The sequence below is a fragment of the Lathamus discolor genome, chromosome Z, assembly GCF_037157495.1.
Source record: "Lathamus discolor isolate bLatDis1 chromosome Z, bLatDis1.hap1, whole genome shotgun sequence".
In the NCBI taxonomy this organism is placed as follows: domain Eukaryota; kingdom Metazoa; phylum Chordata; class Aves; order Psittaciformes; family Psittacidae; genus Lathamus; species Lathamus discolor.
The window spans coordinates 23,692,232-23,714,607 of NC_088909.1; the positions used below are offsets into that span (position 1 = coordinate 23,692,232).

The window sequence follows — 22,376 nt, forward strand, 5'->3', positions numbered from 1 at the left end:
CTCCCCTCCCCTGAAGCCCTTGACTGGACCTGCGTAAAAAATATCAAAGGCTGTTTTTCTTGGAGGCGTCCGGAGGATCCTGGCCATGGGGAGCAGCAGCACCAGGCTTGTGCTGCTGACGCTGTCGCTGCTCCTGCAGCCTGCGTCCCAGTTCTGGCTCTTCAACGTTCTCTTTCCACCCACCACCACCCCAGAAGCTCCCCCGACCAACAGCACGCCACCCGTGGTACTTGGTAAGGTCACACCGGCATGGGCACTATATGGGGTACGGGTGGGCATCCCCAGACCCAGCAGTGACACTGGTATGCCAGCGGCTCGGTGGCTCTTGGGTGAGGGGGCCCTTTGCAACGTGGAGCAGGAGCCATCAGGGAGAGGTGACACATGGCTCCCATGTCCCCTCCAGTCCACCGTGATGGGGATGCAGGGCTGGCTATGCTTGCTGAGAAGTAGGAGGACAAGCTGAGCACCTCAGAAAGCCAATGGGGCTCTAATATCTCAAAGCTGGCCCAGAATGTGTTTTAGGGCTTGCTTGGTTCTGGGGGGGGGCTCTGCTATCAGCGGGACGGGGGCTGCAGCACACCCGCATCTGCTGCCTCACTTGGCTGCTGCTGCCAGTGCATCCACCACCCCTTGCTCCCCAAATCTCACCACAGCCAGTGTTACCCACCACCCCTGGCAATGGTTAACTGAAGGGCATCCATCTTTCATCCCATCCACTGTCCACCCTGCCCAGGGGATGGTGTAGAGGAGGTTGAGCCAGGAGGTGAAAGGAGAGGCTGGGGCATCACCTCAAGGAGGTGGAAGCAGCAGCACCAGCTGGTCCCTCTGTCTTGCACAGCTCTGCCTTCGTTTGCCCTTTGTGCCATCAATAGAGACAGGAGCTGGGGTTTTGCCATGAAACCTCTGCTGAGCAGAGTAGGGTTTTTACTCTTTTTTTCTTTGAATCGAGCTGAGTTTCCCCTTTAAAAGGAGAAGAGAAAAAGCAGAACAGCCCTGCTGCAATGCTGAGGGCTGACCCTTCCGACTGCCCTCCAAGAGGCACCAGAGAGCCGGGGACAGGGTCTGGAGCCCTCATGTCCTGAGGCGGGTCCTGTTCAGCCACGGAGACCTGCGTGGCTGTCACCAGGGGCCTCTTCTCAGGGTGATCTGTGATGGTCGGAGCATCACCCCATGCACCCACTGCCTCCTTGAGCCGCTGTCCCTTGATCAGCTGTGTCTGGCTGCCCCACGTGCTGCTCAGCATCTGTACGTAGCCCATCCCCCTGGAGCGGGTGTCCCAGAAGCCCCCAGTGCCCTTGGGATCACCGATAACCCCTCTGCCCACACAGGAACTCCCTTAATAATTACCTAATGTCCTCTGGAAGGGGAGGCAGAGCTCAGGCTGTGTGCCAGGGCTGGGGGTGCTGGCTGTGCACCCTTGGGAGCCATCAGACCAGTTTGTCATCCCACTCTTCTCTCTGGCCAGGGAGATGCCCTCTTCCCACTCCCGGCCTGGGCTCTCCTATGCCAGGGTCCACTGGTCAGCCTGATCCCCAGCCACATGCTTTGAAGGCAGGATTAGACCCTCCCTGTATCCCTGAGGAGATGACACAGAGGTGAGGAAGCTGTGAAGCAGGTTGAGGGAAGCAACCTCTACATCTCCTTCCCCTCTCGCTTGGGACAAGGCTTTCAGAGCCTGCAGCCATGCCCCTGTACCCCTTGGCCATGAATGTGCCACACTGTGAGTGCCAGGGTGAGACTGGAGAAAAGCTCCAGGATGCCCTTGCACCCCAAAACACCAGCACCCATAGACCTCTGGGTGTAGGGACACTCAGAGCTGTTGGGGACCATCCTGCTCAGGTGAGGGATGCCGCTCACCTGCATCCTTCAGCCCCCAACACCAGGCAGCATTGCTCCCACCCCACCATGCTTCTGGGGTTTCAAAGCCACAGTAAAGCCTGAGTGTGGGTCCAAGAGCAGCACAGGGCAGGCATCTACAGGGATTTTAGGCCATGAAGCGGCTCATGGTGTCCTTGGGAGACGCATCTTACATGGGTCATCTGTCAGACAGTGCCTGCAGCAGCAATGAAGGTCCACAGCATTCCCAGCTATGTATTGCTGGCCAGTCCTCAGACCTGCTGGGGCCATGGGAGTCACCAAAGAGTGCTCCCAGCCCACCAGTCTCTTGCAGTCCTTTCACCTCATGTCCTTATCGTCAGGGTCAGCACTGGCATCAGGAGCCAGCTCTTGGTTCCTGCACATCAGCTGGGAATGCTTTCCATGGTGTCTGCCCCCGGCACAGGCACATATATCAGGGTGGCACTGGGATGCATGTTGCATCCCTGCTGGGAACCACACTGAAGCTCCCTGAGGCAGACCAAATACCCAGGTGATAGTCACCCTCCATTGAGAGAGCACAGGTTACACACATCAGGCTGTGAACTTGCTTGAAGCCACACTGTGTTTACCACACACTATTTGCACTAATTCCCACTGGATACGGTTCCACTCAGCACCAAACCATTTCAGAGACCTTGTGCAGCCTACATGGAGGGTTTAAAGTTCAGAAAAACAGTGCGTGGGCCTCAGGAGCCAGCACCAGGGTGACTTTCACCTCCCTGGGGACTCTGTTCACCTCGAGCTGTGCTGCCACCCCAGGACACAGTGCTGGAGGTGTGGTAGAGCTGGGCAACCCCACACAGCACTGACTCGTTCCCCAGGCTACAGCTGCGAGAGGAGATGGAAATCCAGCCAGGCAGGGGCAATAATCCACGATGCTCTGTGCTGGTGGCTATTGGCACATTTGGACCAAGCGTAGCAGCTGTGGGGGTCACACTGTGGGAAAGGCAGCTCAAGGGGTCCCTGAGGATGTGTTTTAGTGTCCATTCCATGCTCAGCTGCATCTTGGATCTGAACACCCTCACTCCTGCGCAGAGCAGGATGTTCTCTAGGGATGCTGTTCCAGCCCAGGTATCCCCAGGCAGGCATTCCCATGGAAGTCCTTCCTGGGGGCAGGGAGAAGTGGGATGGGGTCTGTAGCTGTCTCTGCTCTCCCCCTGTGGTGCCTCCAGTGCCCGGGTGTCTTGGGAACCAGCTGGAAGCGAAGCTGGACAAGCCGGATGTGGTGAACTGGATGTGCTACCGCAAAACTGAGGACTATTTCACCATCTGGCTCAACCTCAACACCTTCCTGCCAGTGGGAGTTGATTGCTGGATCGATAACACCAGGTAATGCTCACCCCCGTCCCAGGAGCTCCCAGGGAAATGACCTACCAGGGATCTCCCTTCCCTCTCCTCCCCTGCTGGCCATGACCTAGCACACATAGAAACCCATGGGAACACCAGGATTGTTTGGGAACAAGCTGGCTGGCTCCTGCTCCAAGTGCCCAGACCTTTCCCATGACATGTGCTCATGCCCAGTACAATGGAGATGCTGCCACCCTGCCTGGACACAGAGTGTGAGGTCTGCTGCAGTCTGCTCCGTCAGAGCCTCCTGTCCTGAGATGCCAGGCCATCAGCATGGATGCTGGTTTAGAAACAGTTGCCCAGGTCCAAGCTGCCACCAGTGATGTCCATCCCAGCCCCATGTCATAGAATCATAGAATGGTTGGGGTTGGAAACAACCCAAAACTCATCCAGTTCCAACCCCCTGCCATGGGCAGGGACACCTTCCACTAGAGCAGGTTGCTCCAAGCCCCGTCCAACCTGGCCTTGAACACTGCCAGGGATGGGGCAGCCACAGCTTCTCTGGGCAACCTGTGCCAGGGCCTCAGCACCCTCACAGGGAAGAACTTCTGCCTTGTATCTAACCTGAACTTCCCCTGTTCCTGTTTAAACCCATCACCCCTTGTCTTATCACTACAGTCCCTGATGGAAGAGTCTTTCCCCAGCATTCTAATAGGCCCCCGTCAGATGCTGGAAGGCTGCTATGAAGTCTCCACGCAGTTTCTCTTCTCCAGGCTGAACAGCCCCAGTGTTCTCAGTCTGTCTTCATATGGGAGGTGCTTTAGCCCCCCTGAGGATGTGACTCTTATACTACTTTCTGCCCTGTCCCCTCAGGGTGGTGTACAACCGAACCTCTCGGAAAATGTCCAATGCCCCGGGGGTGCACATCCGCGTGCCTGGCTTTGGCAAGACCTATTCCGTGGAATACTTGGATCAGAGCAAGCTGGCAGGTGAGAGGAGTGTCCTGTGGTGTCCAGGGATCTCACATGCTCCCTGCTGGTGTAGAGAGCCCAGTACACATGCAAGTGAGGGACACTTGCCTTGGGGACACACTCCCCTTGAGTGCTGGTGGGGACCATGTATCATTGACCCCAGTGCTTGTGGGGCCACCACCTCTGGCTGGAGCCACCAAGCTATAGGTCTTACCAGAGAACACTGTGGCCATGACCACAGCCAGAGTGGAGAAAATCAACAGAACACAGACCTCATTCCCACCTTTCTCTCTGCCCATAGGTTACCTGCACACCCTGGTGCAGAACCTGGTGAACAATGGCTATGTGAGGGACCAGACAGTTCGAGCAGCTCCTTATGACTGGAGGGTTGGGCCCCGTGAGTCTGGGTTTTGGGGAGGGGAGGAGGGTGGTTGTCATGGGCTGGGGGAGCCGCTGGTAGGGGAAACCCCTGGGCAGTGGTTGATGCCTATGATGGTGGGTGCTCTCATGTGAATGCATGGTGGCACGTATGGCCACTGCACCCACACCTCTGTCTGGTCAGGGTTCCTAGGGCCAGCCCTAGAACCCTGTGGCCATAAATGAGGTAGCCAAGAACTGGTGTCTCTCTTGTCCACAGAGGAGCAGCCTGAATACTTCCAGAACCTGAAAGCACTAATCGAGGAGATGCATGATGAGTACCAGCGCCGTGTCTTCCTCATCGCACACAGCATGGGCAACCTGAACATCCTCTACTTCCTGCTGCAGCAGACGCAAGCCTGGAAAGACCAGTACATTGGGGGCTTCATCTCCCTTGGTGCCCCATGGGGAGGGTCTGTCAAGCCCCTCCGTGTCCTGGCATCTGGTGGGTGACTGTTTGCAGCCACTTCTGGGTTTTCTTTCCCTCCTGCACAAACGGAAGGGTGGTGGTGGGGAGGGAAAGGACACAGGGGTGGAAAAGGTGAGGGATACATGGCTGAAGGGTCTGTGGAGGCAGTACTTGTGCTCTGGTACTGATGCTGCTGCATCCTGCAGTGAAGAAGGCACCATGGAGGTTCCTACCACAGCCCCAGCAGCAGGAGAGTGGCCCAGGGCACACTCTAGAGCTTGCTCTGGTTTCCATGGTTGGAGTTGGTGGGTTTGTGTATATGGAAAAATGCTGGGTCCACCTGCAGCCTGACCATATCCTTCCTTCTGCACAGTTCTAGCCAGACATCCTGCAGCACAGCCTCCACTATGCAGCATGGGCTAGGGGTGCCAAAGCACCTATCCACAAACCTTGGGGCTAGAGCAGCAGTGCAGGTCATGCTTGTCCCCATCCCACCCCACCCCTAGGCATCTGCACCATCTCCATCCATGCAGGACAGCAAGGTTGCTGGACTTTTGCTGCAAACCCTGCATCTCTTCTGTATTAGAGGACATGGAGGCCGTCCCCCATAGACTTTGCTATCTTCAGGCTTCAATCTCCCTTTGCCCAGTTCCTCTTTAGCCTGTTTGCAGCCCAGAAAGCCACAGCCACTTGCCTAGTGCTGACAACCCAGAATATCTCCAGGTCACAAGCTGACCCTCCAAAAATACATGGGGTTAAAAATCATGTGCTTGAAGACTTATCATCTGGCCCATTGCATCACCCTTAAGTTACCTCCTCATATTTTTCTCTGTTGGCACAAAATCCAGAGGTAACCTGGGATTGTTGTGTAGTTTTAGGACTCCAGACATACCAACAATGCCAAGGCTTGCAGGAGACATGCACATTGGCCACCTACTATTAGCACCCTCCTCGAGCTCAGCTCTCTCCTGTCCCTGCAGGCAGGTGTGGAGGTGCCGGGGTTGCAGGGAATGTCCAGGGCTGGGTTGGTCAGGGCCATCGCAAGTCCAGGTTTGTCCAAACTCAGCCCCACCAACAGCTACAGATGTGATGCCAGATAAGAGTTTGGAAGGTTGCTCTGGATATCTGCAGCCAGAGGGGTGAGGAGAGTGCTCAGTAGGGAAAGGCCTGAGATGGAGTCATACTCCAGACCAGGAGACAGATGTGAGACACAGCTGGATGGGCTAATCCCAGCACAAACCCACAAGGAGCCCCATTTGTGAGGGTACCTTTCAGTGCTATTGCTGACAAGCCCCTGTGTGTCCTGCAGGTGACAATCAGGGCATCCCACTCATGTCCAACATCAAGCTGCGTGAAGAGCAGCGCATGACCACCACCAGCCCCTGGATGTTCCCAACAAATTTGGCCTGGCCTGAGACCCATGTTTTCATCTCCACGCCCTCCTACAATTACACTTACCAAGACTACAAACGCTTCTTCACTGATGTCAACTTGGAGGATGGCTGGTACATGTGGGAGGACATGAAGGACTTGCTGAAGGACTTGCCCCCTCCTGGCGTGGACACATACTGCCTCTATGGCACAGGCTACCCCACTGTGGAGACTTACATATATGATGAGCATTTCCCTTATGAGGACCCTGTGGACATGATCTATGGTGATGGGGATGACACTGTCAACACACGCAGTTCAGAGTTGTGCAAGCGATGGCGTGACCAGCAAAAGCAGAAGGTGCACGTCAAGGAGCTGCAAGGTGTTGACCACCTCAACATGGTCTTCAGCAACTTGACGCTCAGCTCCATCAACGAAATCCTGCTGGGGAAAGCACAGAAGCAGGGGGAGCCAGTGCAGGTGAGATCCAGTCCAGAGGCCAGGAAGGTGGGGAAGATCCTACCTGGGCACAAGGTCCTTAAGGAACCAAAAAAAAACTGAAAGGAATGAGGGCCAGCTTCTCTCCATGCTGGTAGCCACCACAAGCTGTCATGCAGGGGGACAAAGGACTTGGAGCTGAATTTGGAAGGACAAGGAGCAAGACCTACAGCTCAGGTGGATGGGCTGGCACCCACTTCCACACTGAGTGGGTTTTTTTTGAGGGGGAATGACAATTAATTATACTACAGAGGCTTGTCACTTCCCACTAGTGGGTGGATAATTAACCGCACTGCCAGCTCATTAACATCCCACTTGTGAATTGCACCGTATGCAAAAGCCTTCATCGCTAGCAAGCCATGTTTAGGCATTTTGGAGGCTGTGGAGTGCACGGGGCTGTAGCCTCTGCTCACCTGGGACAGATCATCTTGCATAAGAGCAGGCTCTGCCTTACCAGGGTGGTCACGGAAGTGGCATGAGGGTGTTACAGCAGGTATGGCCTTCAAGAGCAGCTCTGCCAGCCACGGCATGCAGTCAGGCATCCTGGGCAAGACCGGCTCAGAATCAGCATATTGCCAAAATAATAAATATACTTTGCTTCTGAGCCTGCCTGGTCCTTGCCTGTTGGGTGGGTGATGCCAGCCAGCACCCAACACTGAGCACGCACTGTCACCCCAGGAGCCGGGGCTTTGGGAAAAGCCATGTGTTTGGCAATGAAGCTGGGATCGGTGGTGTGAGAGGACTGGCAGCATGTCTGGGGCGACAAATGATTGGGGTTGGTGACATGACCAGGGTGACGATGTGACTTGGGCTGGTGACACAAAGAGGGCTGGTGACACAGCAGAGTTTGGTGACACAACCAAGGCAGGGGACGCAGGCTGGGCTGGGGATGCAGCTAGGATTGGGATGCAGCTGGGATACACCCCGAGGCCCCCGTTACGGAGCGCAGCGCCCCATGTGGCTCGTGTCGCTCCTTGCCGTGCTCGGCTCTCCCCTGCTCCGTTCCGCTGCGCCCGGGGCGGGGCCGGGCGGGCCGCAGCGCGGCGCGAAGGGCGGGGCTCTCCGCAAACGCTGTGCTGCTATTGGCTCTTCCTCTCCGGGCGCGGCGCCGATTGGCGGGCGGTGGCGCTTGCCCGGGGCGGTGGCGCGGGTTGTGGCGGGGCCGCGCTGGAGGCCATGGTGCCGGACCCGGCGGCGACGGTGGGGCTGGGTGACAGTGCGGCACCCGTGCTGGCCGCCCGGCATGGCCCGCCGCTCTGCTCCTGCCAGTCCCCGCCGACACCGCCACCTGCGCTCCGTTGCCCGCGGGGAACCCGGCGTCTGTCGGAAACCGGGGCCGTGATGCGGCAGAGAGAGGGCGTGGGGATGCGCGGGGGTCTGCGCGCCGCCGCGTCCCTGCCCCATATTGCGCGGGGTCGCGGGGAGGAGGGCGGCGGGCGGCGGAGCCCCTGCCTGCTCGTAGCGCTGCGGCCGTGCAATGTGGAGGCGGAGCGGGAGCGGTTCTTCCGCGCCAGCTTCGCCTATGACCCGCAGTTCGAGTACGCCGAGCCCGTGCCCGCCGCTGTACTGGATAAGTACGCGTCCGCTTCCGATCGCTTCGTGGCTCAGGTAAGGCAGGGACGTCGCGGGGAGCTGCCCGCACCCGGTGCCCGCGAGGGACGAGGGACACGCTGCAGGGCGGGAGGGGAAGGAGGAGGAGAAGAGACCGGCCCCTGTTCCCCGCCTTCCTCCCGCCACGTGCTGTGAAGGTGTGGATACCCTTCTTGTTGGGTGATGTCATGGGGAAGGGTCACGTTGGGACCGCTCATGGCTGGTCCGTAACCCATGTGGAACCCGGCTGCCCGCCTTCCCTCTCGGCTCTCAACGCCTCTGACATCCTGCCTGCAGCGCCCTCACTCCGTGATTTATTAAACTCCAAATGACAAACCTGTCTGCAGGAACCGTGGTGAGCCTACATGGTGCCAGCACCAGCCTGGCTGGTGCTAATAGATGCACGGCGGTGGTTAGGAGCTGGTACTCCGTCAGGGGCTCCTCGCTGGTGTTTGATTTGTGTTTTTATTCAACACTTGTTGCTGTAGGCATAACAGCTGAGAAGCTGGAGCACGTGGGTGACCACGTGGGAAACAGTCCTTATACTGAAGGTTAAGTCTGGCTTGTTCTCTGGAAGTCCTCGAAGTTGATTTGTGGGGTGGCATCCTTCCAGGGTCATAGAATCATAGAATAGTTAGGGTTGGAAAGGGCCTCAAGATCATCTAGTTCCAACCCCCCTGCCATGGGCAGGCACACCTCACGCTAAACCATCCCACCCAAGGCTTCATCCAACCTGGCCCTGAATCACCAGATGTTGTCAGTAATGGTAACTAACAGTTGATGTAGACTCCACTTAAGGAGACTGTGTTATTTTGCTTAACTGTACCTGTTGCTTGTACACTACTGAAACAGTCCTGACAGGCTCTCTGCTACAGGTAGGTGGTAATGTGTGGATGTAGGGCACAAACAGCACTGGGAACGCACAGGCAGGAGCAATCTTGATGCTCTGCCTGCACACAAGCCTTTCATAGGTGCAGGCAGGGAATGGAACTGCTCCATCCCTTCACTCTGTGCTTGGAGTATACCCCAGAACCAATTTGCTCCTCGGACACAGCATCCCACCTCTGCAAGAGCATCCTTTCCACCACACATTTTAGCTGCATATTTGGGAGCAGGTATAAAACCTCTTACCCTGAGTTAATTTTTGCACCCCAGAAGTGTTTGTTTCCACCTTCAAGTTGGAGCTTACATCTGGTTTCAAATAACAACTGCTTCACCAATTTATTTATTGTGTTTTTTTTGAGTGTTTACTTATTTTTCCATTACTTCCCACATATCTGCTTGAATTATTATGCAGATGATTGAGGCTCTTCCTATAGCCAGGTTTCTAAGCACTTAGTATTTCCAGTGCATCTTCCCTGGGTAAACTGGTGCCAGTGGTGCTGTGGCAGGGGAGATGCTCTCACCCCCATCAAGACCTTGGTGGCTTTTCAGTGTTTTCTTCCTGTATTTAAGGGCTTTTCACTCTCTGAGTAATACAGTAAAATGAGTTGTTTAGAGCTATTTCCGCACTTGCTTTATCTTTTTGACTTACAATGTAGTAAAAGATGAAGTTAAATGTTCCTAACCAGTATGAACGGTCTTATCCTGGATCCTGAAACCCTTTGCAAGAGATGTAAAGTGTTGAATTTCTACCAGTGTTTTTCCAAGTTCCCCACTGACAGTGCAATGGGACAGTTCTCATGTCGCTTGTACCCTGCAGTGACCTCCTTCCAGTCTCTTTTATTTTGGGAAACCTTTTGCCTTGCCAGCTATTATCTATAAACTGCTTTTATTTTAAAAAAACTGCATTGATTATGGAGCTTAAATAAATGAGACATTTTGCTAAGCCAGCATCCTTGGACAAGAGCCGTGGGGACAACACAAGAGGGACGTGGAGTTGTTGAGCGAATCCAGAGGAGGCCACAGAGATGCTGCAAGGGCTGGAGCAGCTCTTCCTGGAGCCAGGCTGAGAGAGCTGGGCTGGTTCAGGCTGGAGAAGAGAAGGCTCCGTAAGGGGAGACCTTAGAGCAGCTCCAGTGCCTAAAGGGGCTACAAGAAACCCGGAGAGGGGCTTTGGACAAGGGCCTGTAGGGACAGGACAAGGGGGAATGGCTTTAACCTGACAGAGGGGAGATTGAGATGAGCTCTTAGGCAGAAGTTCTTCCCTGTGAGGGTGCTGAGGCCCTGGCACAGGGTGCCCAGAGAAGCTGTGGCTGCCCCATCCCTGGCAGTGCTCAAGGCCAGGTTGGACGGGGCTTGCAATAACCTGGTCTAGTGGAAGGTGTCCCTGCCCACAGCAGGGATTGGAACTGGGTGAGCTTTAAGGGCCCTTCCAACCCAAACCATTCTATGATTCTATGAAACCAACACCCTCTCCCCACTTCCAGCTTACTGCTCCACCACCTCCTTTACACATGCCTCGTGGCGGGGGGGGGAGGAATAAACCAGGAGGATTTTTCTAGCCCCATGGTGGGGGCTCATCACCCTAGAGATCACATCCCTGGTTTGTCATGGGATCATGAGCAGCATCAGCACAAAACTGGAGCTGGAGGATTTATGCCACTGCATATGGTGGGTGCATGATTTCAGGCTGCCCAGGGGGATGCTCTGTGCCTCTCAGAATGCTAAACTTGAGATCTTAGGAATTTTGCTTGTCAGGACAAGCTGGAGTTCTTTGGTCATCCTACTCCTGGGCACCAGCTGTACTGGGTTTCTCTTGGCTCGGTGCTTTAGGTCCCCCGGGAGGACAGAGCAACTGTCTGAGCAGAGGTGGGAGGAAAAAATTATCCTTTTTCTGCAGCTGTCAGCAGCAGGTACCTTGTGATGCTGCAAAAACCATCCTGAATATTCAGTGAATGAAAGAAAACACCCAGATCAACGCCCCCCCCCCCCCCCCCAACAAAACCAACCATAAAAACCTCAGTAACTCAAGAACCTGCACAACTTCTCACACAGTAAGTGACTGGAGAATAAAAACCAGCTGTGCAGAGAAGACTGTTCAGGGAAGGAAAATCAGGACCTTCTGGGGCGGAGGAGGCTGTTCACCAGGTGCAGACCATGAAGCGCCTCTAACAAGGCGCTGGATGGTTTGAGTGCTGGAGGTGGTGCTGAGCACCCATCTTCTGATCCTGGGTGATCTTAGAGATGAAGGAGGGGATGGGACCTCTTTTGCAGGGCTCCAGGTGCTGCCTGAAGCCCATATGAGAGCAAAGGGGGATCACAAACCATGTAGATGAGGCCCTTAGTGACATGGTTTAATAGTGGCTTTGGCAGTGCTGGGGAACGGTTGGACTTGATGATTTTAAAGATCTTTTCAAATCTGTTTGATTCTATGGCTTGATGATTCTATGCTCAGCAGGAGGAAGGTAAATAGGCACCATTCAGTAGCAGCAGCCTTGGCCTGGGAAGCTCAGCAGCAGCTCAGCCAGGTTTACAGATGCAATAAAACTGCTGGAAAAACTCCAGGAGTGGTTCAAAACCATCGTTGTTTGCTTTGGAATATGTATGAGTAGGATGGAGAAAGTCATTGCTTAAAAATGTCTACAATGAAAACTCCCTTTGGGGGAAGGAAATGTGCTGTTAAATGCTCTTATTTTATAGACGCTCCATAAATGTTAATGCTAATAAAATAGCACGTGCAGCTTCTAACCAAGGTGAGAAAGCTGTTGGTGTGCAGCAGGCTGGTTGTGCCCAGAACCCTGTCTGAAGAGGCAGAAGCAGTATTGCTGCTGGGCTTGCAGTCCAGCCCTGCAGTGAGAAATTATCTAATTGATTAACCTGATCTAGTTGAAGGTATCCCTCTTCATTGCATGAGATTGGACTAGATGAACTTTGAAGGTCTTTTCCAACCCAAACTGTTCTATGACTATGAAACTCTTAGAGTAAAAAGCAAGCTGATAAACTGGACCTCTTTGTGCAAGCACTAGGATTGGAAAGGAGAACTGAAAGCAGAAAAGTTGTAAATAATCCTGGCTTTAACCTCCCAAGGCAGCGTGCTGTGGCAATGCTCTTTCACGTCTGCTTTGCCCTGTTCCTACACCAGATGCATGCAAGGGTGATAAAAAGCAGCAAGCATATCCTGTGGGTCTTGCCGATTGCACTGAGTGTCCGTCTGTCCTGGTGGCCACCTACAACTGGCTCAGTCTCCTTGGGTCTTTAGATACTGCAGAACCACTTCACAGTGGGATTATGTCTGCTGGGTTTTATGGCATGTGGGATTCTAACGTGTTTATAAACAGGAGGGTGTTTGCACTGATGTTTCCTTTCTCTGTGCAACAGGCAATCAGGATCATTCGTGCTGTCCTGGAGAAGTATGGGACCTATGAGAGTTTTGAAGTCGCCACAGGCGGGAGGCTGTTGAGCAAGTGCCAGATCTGGTCTGTGATCCGGAAGTACATGCAGAAGGAAGGCTGTGTGGGAGAGGTAATCTGTGTCCCTGTTTCATTGCTTGTAAAATACAAATACTTAGTTTCTGGTGAAAAGGACTCATTAAGAAGAAATGTTTTGGGTACAAAGAGGAAATCTTTCTTCTGTCACGGTGGCCTTTCCATATGTGGTATCCTTTCCATGTTGGCTGTGTTTGTTCTGCCCTGGTGCTAGGACATGGGTGCTGGCTCCCCATCTATTTCCCATGATTTTTTCACTTTATCTCCCTTTTATGCTTGAGAGGTAGAGAGAGGAGCTGCTGTTTATCTGCGTGGCCATGCAAGGAGCCTTTTGCTGCTTGCATGAGATATCAATTGCCATCAGGAAGTCTTCTCCTGCTGTTAGCAGTGGTATGGCAAACAGCTGCCTTCATTGACATAGTCAAAAGCAAAGCCAGGGAATTTCCTGTGGGCTGTGCTGGATAGTGGCACTTTGAAACTCCACGCTTTAGTTTTAAGGCTGGGAAATACATGGGCTCGTTTGACAGCAGCAATGTGGGATGGAGCAAGGGGAGAAGTTCAGCATCTCTTCATCCGGTTTCTCAGTGACCCCAGCAGCATTCAGTATGGGATGTTCTGCAGCTTTGGTTAAGGGGCTTTTTTTCCCCCTTCTGCCAGCAAGGTGTGGGCAAAACGCTTCCACCATCTTGGATTCAAGTGCTGAGGCTTTCTGAGCCTGGCTTTGCTTTCTTTGGCTCCTGGCGCTCCCTTCAGCTGTTGGCCACAGGGCAGGAGGCCACACAGTGCTGGCTGGCATGGGGGTTTCCTCACCACTGCCTCGTGGCCAGGCTGTTCTTCCTAGCTCTGATTTTTCACCTCCATCTCCAAACAGGGTCATTCACAAGCATTTCCCTAAAGAACCAACTTGCTTGGTGCTACCCCGCATATTTCATGCAGTAGGGAACAGTTCCTGAGGTCCACCTGGCCAGGGGACATTCCTCTGCCAGCCTCCTTGGTTTGCCCTGATACCTCCTGGGGGTGGCCCTAGGATGTTGATTGGACACCTTGGTCCTCCTAAGCCTTTGCTTAGGACAGAAGGATTTCTGCAAATCTCTCCCTATAATGCCCCATCCCTGGCAATGCTCAAGGCCAGGTTGGATGGGGCTTGGAGCAACCTGCTCTAGTGGAAGGTGTCCCTGCCCATGGCAGGGGATGGAACTGGATGAGCTTTAAGGTCCCTTCCAACCCAAACCATTCTGTGATTCTGTGATTCTAATTCAGCTGCCTTTTAGTACCTGGAACCAGTTCCAGTACCCAGCCTAGCAGCGGGCCAGTCTTACAGATCTGCACTTATGACTTGCTTGTTGTGGTCTATCTCTTGATTTTATTGATTAAATTCAGCTATTCCTCTCTTCTCCATTAGTCTAACCCAAATTATGCTCTGGCTGGGCAGAAAGACAACTTTTTCCTTACATGTTGGTGTACAACTGGCTTCCAGCCCTGTGTAACTTTCCCTTTGCTCAAAGGAACGCAGTGTTCAGTAATTACATTTGCCCATCAACATGTGAGATCCATGGCTATTTTATCCAGAACTTTTGATAAGTGCTTTTAAAAACTTTAAAGCATTGATTTTATTTATTGTTACCCATTAGGAATTTTGCTGAGTTGCTTGGGGGCAGGGAATAGGGAAGGGTTTTATGTGCTTTTGGTACAGCAATGTTGGCCAAGCTCGTTTCTCGCACTGGACAAAAACTTGCTGCAATTTCTGCATCACTGATGACTTAACACCCTGCTGCGGAGCAGGGTGGTTTCAGATGTGTATTCCCCACTCCACACCTCTTTCTATGATTCTTGACTTCCACCTGCTGTGCCCCAGACTGTTCGCTTCCCTGATGTGTACTAATTGTGATGGCTTTCTTGAGATGAAGGAGAAACTCTAGCAGTGGTGGTTCTCTTAGTCCCAGACTGACCCACTGATGTGCCAGCCACCTGCAGGCAGTGTGGCTGCACCTATGACACTCACTCATTGCAGGCAGCTTGGCCACAATGGAGACACTCACAGCAGGCAGCATGGCCGTATTGGTGACATTCACTCAGTATAGGCGGCATGGTTTGTCTGATGACACTCTCTGGTGAACACACTCACTGCAGGCAGAGTGTACATACTGGTGACACTCACTGCAGGCATAGTGGAAGCAGTGTGACACTAAATCACTGCAGGCGGCATGGCTGCACTGGTAGCAGTCACTCACTGCATGCAGCCTGGCTCCACTGGTGACACTCACTGCAGGCAGTATGGCCACATTGGTGACACTCATTCAGTACAGGCAGCGTGGCCGTGCTGGTGACATTCATTAAGTTCAGGAAGCATGGCTGCACTGGTGACACTCACTCACTGCAGGCACTGTGGCTGCACTGATGACACTCATTGCAGGCAGCGTGGCCGCACTGGTGAGACTCACTCACTGCAGGCAGTGAGGCTGCAGTGTTGATACTCACTCAATGCAGGCAGTGTGGCTGCGCTGGTGACACTCACTGCAGGCAGTGTGGTTGTGCTGGTGACTACTGCAGGCAGAGTGGCTGCGCTCATGAGATTCACTCCTGGCAATTTAGCTGCACTGGTGACACACACTGCAGGTGGCGTGGCTGCACTAGTGACGCTCACTCATTGTGGGCAGCGTGGCTGCTCTGGTGACACTCTCTTACTGGAGGCAGTATGGTCAGGCTGGTGACACTTACTATAGGCAGTGTGCCTGCACTTGTGACATTCACTCACTTCGGCCACTGTGGCTGCACTGGTGATGCACACTCACTGCAGGCAACATGGCTACACTGGTGACAGTCACTGCATGCAGCAAGGCCGCACTGGTGATGCTCGCTCCCTGCAGGAAGCGTGGCTGCACTTGTGACATTCACTCACTTCTGGCACTGTGGCTGCAGTGGTGACAATCACTCAGTGCAGGCATTCTGGCTGCAGTGCTGACACTCAATGCAGGAAGTCTGGCTGCAGTGCTGACAGTCAGTCACTGTAGGCAAGTGTGGCTGCACTGGTTACACTCGTTTGCTGCCGGCATCATGGCAGGGCTGCTGGCACTCACTCACTGCAGGCAACAGGTCCGCACTGGTGACACTCACTCAGTGCGGGCAGTGTTCCCACACCGGGACATTCACTAAGTTCAGGCAGCGTGGCTGCACTGTTGACACTCACTGCAGGCAGCATGGTTGGGCTGGTGACACTCATTTCGGGCAGCTGCCTTTTGTCCCCAGCGTCCATCAGTGAAGGCAGGATCCCACTTACTAGCACTGCAGGCAGTGTGCTCCTGGGTAACTATTTGCACAACTATTAACTTGGCGCCTTCAAAAGCTTCTTTTTTGGGTCCAAGGTGCAGATCCTGAAGCTCTTCTGCTTTTCTCTGGCTCAGAACTGTTCTGGCGCTGCTGGAGCTCAGATGTCTCCATATGGATTTTGGGGAGCAAGCTCCCAGCTTGCAGCAGAGAAACCCCTGGCCCCATTGGTAAGTGCTGTGTGGCAATCTCTGGGGTTGTGAAGTGTTGATAGTTCCATAGTGGTAGCTGGCATCATCTTGGATCCCATCATGGGTGCCTCTCCGCCTCCAAGCTGCTCAGTGCTGGAGCTTTCCTGGCGTGCGAGTTCCTGAGCAGTTCCAGGGAGCTGGGGCGAGGCAGGAGCCTGTGCCCTGGTGCCATCAGCAGTCTTCCATCTGGGAACAAGCTCTTTCTCCACTGCATCCCCAAAACCTGAGCAGAAGCTTCGTGGACCATGAGGATGTCCTGGGGAACCTGCACAGCTCACAAGAGGTGACAAACACGGAGAGCTGCCATTTCTGCTCCAGGAACAGGACTTTGGCTGAAGTCACAGACCCTGTTGTAACAGCATCTGCAAATCTGGGGGGGGTCCCAAGATAAGGCAAGTGTTGTTGCTCAGTGAGCGGATGGGTGGCTGCAGCTGGAGAAGGGCTGTGGGATGTGTCATGGGAGTGTGCAAAGCTGTGGAGAGTCCCTTCCCATCACTTCTGATGGCTGGCTCTGCATGGGAGGACTGTTGGCACCTCTGTTTAGTGAGGAAAATGTATCACTTAATTGCCAAAAAAGGGGAAAAGATAAAAGAACACAAGCCAGTACCTCAAAATGTCACCGCAGAATCACAGAATGGTTTGGGTTGGAAAGGACCTTAAGATCATCCAATGCCATGGGCAGGGACACCTTCCACTAGACAAGGTTGCCCAAGGCCCCATCCAGCCTGGCCTTGAACATTGCCAGGGATGGGGCATTATAGAAAGAGATTTGCAGAAATCCCTTCTGTCCTAAGCAAAGGCTCAAGAGGACCAAAATGCCCAATCCACATTCAAGGCCAGGTTGGACAGGCCTTGGAGCACCCTGGTCTAATGGCAGGGGGTTGGAGCTGGATGATCCTTGAGGTTCCTTCCAACCCAAACCAGGCTGGGATTCCATGATTCTTTGTTTAAAGGTTTAAAGTCTGTCCCCTGGCTCTCCCCTCCTGCATCCCAGGATTTCAGCCTCCACTAGTTGGCAGTTGGGATGGCCATGTCAGATATCCAGGATTATACTACCGTCACATGGAGCTGACCTACGAGATGGGAATTGGTTAAAATCATACCAAAACCTGGCTCATTCCTGCCTCCTTAATTCTGCTTGTGGTGAAGCTATAACCTTTCCTGCCTGTCATTGCTGACAACAGAAGCTGCTGCTGCTTCCAGAAGTCTTCTCCCCACCAAAAACCCCCGTGAGAACTCATGAGGCTGGTCGTGATGATCTTGCTGGAAATGAACCTAGAGCATAAAACCAGTTTTACTCTGCATCAGTTCCCTGCCTCAGTTTATCTCAGGTCACCAAGGTCCATGGCGAAACATGGGAGAGGGCAGCAAAATTGCATCTTTACGTGTTTTGTCCTGCTTACTGGAGTAGAAACAGAGCTCAAGAGTGCACACAACTCAGAAGTGAACTGGCAAGTCTTTTCTCAGAGATGGAGGGATTCTACTTCATGCTGGTGTATTTTAATACAGCTAAGAAACTGCACTGTAAGCATCTGACACCAGTGTGTCTGCCTGGTGGTATGCTCTGTTCTGCTGCACTTCAGTTTTCATGAGCAGCTTGGCATAATAATAAATACGAGTTAAAGCAATCAATTCAGTCTCCTCGTTTTTGTTTTAAAATGCAAAGAATTGTTCTGTAGCAGTATGTGTGCAAGTTTTCATTTTGAAAGATGTCGGCTGTGCAATAATAGATGGCATTTAGAGTTAATGTGTATGTGGGGGATGAATTTTGAGATGAAATTGTTATGTCCTGAGCAAACCTTGAATGCGGGAGCTCCCAGGGCTGCTTCCTCTGCCGATGCTGGGGCTTTCAGTTGCTGCAGGTCTGAAGCTGGATGATGAGAAAGTGCTGCTTGGCTGCCACATTACCTCCTGTTAACACAGAGCAGCTGTCTTGGCTTCATCACTTTCCAAAATAGTTGGTATTTTCTTTATAAAGATACCAGTCTTTTGCATGCATTGCCTGTCCCTGCAGTGGGGACATGCGGATCCTTCTGCAAGGCTGGGCTGGTATGAATCTGTCCTCAGTGCTCCTGTCATGGAGCCTTGAAAGGGAGAATCCACAGGAGAGTCCATGAAAATGGAGCTGGAGCCTTGGTTCCCTCATGGGGTATTTATTGGGTGTCTAGAGGTTGGACCCACAACAAAGCAGGTGCTGTTGGTTGTTTTGGTGGCTGATTTTAATGCACCATCCCACAGCTAGTGGGAATGGAGGAGTGGGACCAGGCAGGTCTCAAGGATGGCCATCAATCTGGACATATAAAACTTTAGGGAGCCCGTAGGAATGAGCTTGGAGCGGGAGGGGGAATACTGGAGGCAGAGTTGCTGGAGGAGGCTGTAAAGAGATAAAGGGGTTATTTCATCCGTGTGTGGGATCATCTTTTTCCTCTCAGTGCCCTCCCTGCCTGCTCCTGCTGCCTGTGGTTTCTTTGAGGAGCTGCAGCACAAGCTGGTGATGATGTGGCAGTACTGGACACATTGACAGTGACTTTTTCTTATCATCTACCCCCATGAGCTTCTGCTTAAAGCCAAGACCCCACTGAGCATCTCCTCCTACAGCAGTGCTGATGGAGGTTGCCTCTTTCTTCTGCAGGTGGTGGTGCAGCTCACTGATGACCTCCTGTCCCAGGCAGTGATGATGGTGGAGGACAGCCGGCCGACGCTGGCCATCAACCTGGCTGGGGCCCGGCAGCACTGGCTGGAGGGGATGCTGCGCCACGAAATCGGTCAGCAGTACAGTGGCTGTGGGTGATGGGCAGAGCAGGGGCAATGTTGGTAGCATTCTCTGGCTGGTAACGGCCTGGGGGCTGTGGGGACTACGGACGTGGTGGTACCCCCTGGGTCCTTGCAGGAGGCATCCTGGAGGCAGGTTTCGGAAGGGTATGAGGCCACTGGGTCCTTCTCTACATGCGGGGCCAGTGGGTGTCAAGCACCCACCCGTGCACCCATGTGCCTGCCCAGGCTGCAGAGCAAGCAGATGTTCCATGGCAGCATCTCCAGCCAGGACTGGAGCCAGTACCCATGGATATGACTTGGCAAAGGGTGTTGGGAGTTGAGATTTTTGGAGGCTATGGCCATTGGTGCTCACTCCCACCCTCCTCCCCAGGAACCCACTACATCCGGGGGGTGAACAACACCCGCCAGCCTTGGCACAGCTCTGAGGGCCGCAAGCAGTACAGTCTGAAGCCTGCCAACCCCACGGAAGAAGGCTTGGCCAGCTTGCACAGTGTCCTCTTCCGCAAGCAGCCCTTCCTGTGGCGGGCAGCCCTACTCTACTACACCATTGAGCGCGCCAGCCGCCTCTCCTTCTCCGCCCTCTTCCAGGACCTGGAGCAGTATGTCCAGGATGCTGGCATCCGGTGGGAATACTGTGTGCGGGCAAAGCGGGGCCAGACCGACACCTCGCAGCCAGGTAATGCTCGGGGGGGCATTGGGGGTGGTGCAAAGCTTTTGGGTTTTGGAAGGGACTTTATATTCTTTTTAGAAGAAAAAACAGTGGTGGGTTTGTTTTGCACCTGGGTGGGTTGGGCATCGCTGGTCCTGTGGCCATGGCACCATTGGAAGGGGTGGCTCTGCCCAACCCACATCACTCCCCATTCCCATCAGGTGGTTCCAGTCTGATGGGAGCGACTCACACAAGGAGGCAGCAGCCAAAAGAGAGATAAAATGAGCATTTCTGGACACAATTTAGATTCTTCCAGTGGCTTACCATGAAAAAAATAGTAAAGGTAAAAAACTAGTGAAAATTGGAATGGTAAAAAATGGAAAAATATGGTAAGGAGGAAGATGTAATGACAGCTTTTAGCATTTAAAGTTATGACGTGCTTAAGATTATTAAGCTTTCTTGTTGATGTTTTGTTTTGATGGTGGGGGGGGGGGCAGAGCTTTAATGGCTGCTTTCTAGGGAATACAGATTGGATGTGACACAAAGCTGACCGGGGGTAAAGCAATAGGGCAGGCGGGCTGCAAAGAAAAATGACAAATAATTGGGAGGAAAGGTGAAAACATCCCAGGGAGAGGTCTGGGACCCTCACTGCTTCTGGCTGCCTCCATGGTCACCGGTGCTGCTCCCCAGTGCTCAGCCTTTACGACCAGCGGTCCTGGCCATGGACCAGCAACACCTGAGCTCTGGTGCACTCGTATCACCCCAGCCCAGTGTCACTGCTCTGGTTACAGTGGTCAGCAGGTACTGGGGGGAGTGGAAGGTGGTGGGAACCCAGGCTCCTGCTCCCTGGCCTCTCCCGCTTTTCCAGGCTGTTTCAGTAAGGACCAGGTCTACCTGGACGGGATTCTCCGCATCCTGCGCCATCGGCAGACCATTGACTTCCCGCTGCTGGCTGCACTTGGAAAGGTAACAGCCAGGGGGAAAGTGGGAAACACCAATCACAGAGCCCTGTCCCAGCCTATGGAGCCAGGCTGAGAGAGATGGGTGTGCTCAGCCTGGAGAAGAGAAGGCTCCTCAAGGGGAGACCTTAGAGCAGCTCCAGTGCCTAAAGAGGCTGCAAGAAACCTGGAGAGGGGCTTTGGACAAGGGCCTGTAGGGATAGGATGAGGGGGAAAACGCTTTAACCTGGCAGAGGGGAGACTGAGATGAGCTCTTAGGCTGAAGTTCTTCCCTGTGAGGATGCTGAGGCCCTGGCACAGGCTGCCCAGAGAAGCGGTGGCTGCCCCATCCCTAGTGGGCTGCGGGGCTGGGACAGACACCTTCCTTGGCATGGTTTGGGATGAGTTGTGGGAGGGCTGACCCTGCCTCCCTGCTTCCCATCAGGTCTCCTATGAAGATGTGAATCGGCTGAAGAAATATGGGGTCCTGGAGAAGGCCCGCATCCCTCATTTCATGCAGGACCTGGAGCGGTACATGAAGCAGCTGGACCACATTGTCACCACCAACTGCCTAAATGAGGAGGAGCTGGAGCAGCTTCTGCCTGACTGAGGAGCAGCAAACCCCCAAAGCCGGCACCCCAAGGGTGTAACTGCTGGGATTTATGTGATATGTATTGGGACTGGAGCCTGGAGGAGTGGGCAGAGCCTGGGCCTCCCCGTGTGCCCAGACAGCCACTGTGCATGTTCTGCTGTGTAGGGTAGCGCTGGTGTGGTTCATGTTGATGTGTCGTGTCCCCCACACTGTCCCCTCTGCACTTGCGGGGATGGCTGTGTGGTTCCACATGGCTCTGGGGATCTGCAGAAGAGGGTTCAGAGGGAGCAAGGGCAAAGCTGCAACATGTGCTGGCACCCCAGAGGAGGCTACGTGGGGCAATTGTAGTGGTGGGGGATGTCCTTAAGGTACATGGGGTGCTCCCAATAGAGTGGGGGGCACCTACTAAGAGCTTGGGTCTCTGGGCTGTGCTGGCAGGGAATAAGGGCTGGCCCACACCAACTGACCACCCTGTGCATGTGTTTCCCCTCCCTATTCCTTCCCTCATGCAGCAGGAAGGACTTTAACCTCTCCAAATCCCTGCTCTCCACCACAGGTATTTGCCCATCATTAACCATCGTCCTGCAGCCACTGCCTGGCTCTGAGGACTCGGGGTGGGCACTGGACTTGTTAGGAAAAAGCATGTAATAAAACTGATGTCATGAAAACACTGTGTGGACAAAAGGTCGTGGCAAAGCTGCATGGCCCCAAACTGCTGCGTCAGGAGCTGGATGGGTTCACCAGAGTGCATAAAACAAGTGGGCAGAGACATGAATAAACCACAGCAGGCAAAAGCAGAAGCTGCCCCTGCACTGCTCCTGATCTCTAACATATGATCTCTACTGCAGTTGTGCCACCCATAAGAGGGCCCTTTTTTTAGAAAACAAAAAAAACCCCACAGATTTGGTTTTAGCTTCTTGTCACCTTTCACCCCACTGAGCTCCTGCAAAGGGAGCCCAGGCTACTCTGTGGCTCCAGGAAGCCCAGGCTCAATCGCAAAAGCTCCAGGTTTGACTACAAGCCCAGCTCACAGCACCCCCAGTTGCCTTACACTTCAGGTCTGTCAGGGGAGCTGCAGCCCCTCTGCAAGGTGCAGATGCTGTGTCAGCACACAGCAAG

At 53.7% G+C, this 22,376-nt stretch overlaps 2 protein-coding genes across 4 annotated transcripts; both read left to right on the forward strand.

Annotated features, from left to right (window-relative positions):
- Positions 1-7,435, forward strand: LCAT (lecithin-cholesterol acyltransferase). The gene is made up of 6 exons (XM_065664072.1): positions 1-233; positions 3,051-3,207; positions 4,039-4,154; positions 4,438-4,533; positions 4,774-4,998; positions 6,272-7,435. The coding sequence occupies exons 1-6, from the start codon at positions 86-88 to the stop codon at positions 6,892-6,894; spliced, it is 1,365 nt and encodes a 454-aa protein (XP_065520144.1). The 5' UTR covers positions 1-85; the 3' UTR covers positions 6,895-7,435.
- Positions 7,436-7,973: 538 nt separating this feature from the next.
- Positions 7,974-22,029, forward strand: MATCAP1 (microtubule associated tyrosine carboxypeptidase 1). Of its 3 annotated transcripts, none has more exons than XR_010608960.1 (6): positions 7,974-8,439; positions 12,682-12,825; positions 18,936-19,068; positions 19,449-19,754; positions 19,949-20,070; positions 20,596-20,679. XR_010608960.1 is itself a non-coding variant. In XM_065664073.1 (6 exons), the coding sequence occupies exons 1-6, from the start codon at positions 8,008-8,010 to the stop codon at positions 21,273-21,275; spliced, it is 1,278 nt and encodes a 425-aa protein (XP_065520145.1). In that variant the 5' UTR covers positions 7,974-8,007; the 3' UTR covers positions 21,276-22,029. The 3 variants fall into 3 exon arrangements, 2 of the variants coding, with proteins under 2 accessions (XP_065520145.1, XP_065520146.1); XM_065664073.1 differs by lacking the exon at positions 19,949-20,070 and adding an exon at positions 21,111-22,029 and having other exon boundaries at positions 20,596-20,693; XM_065664074.1 differs by having other exon boundaries at positions 19,949-20,682.
- Positions 22,030-22,376: the final 347 nt, after the last annotated feature.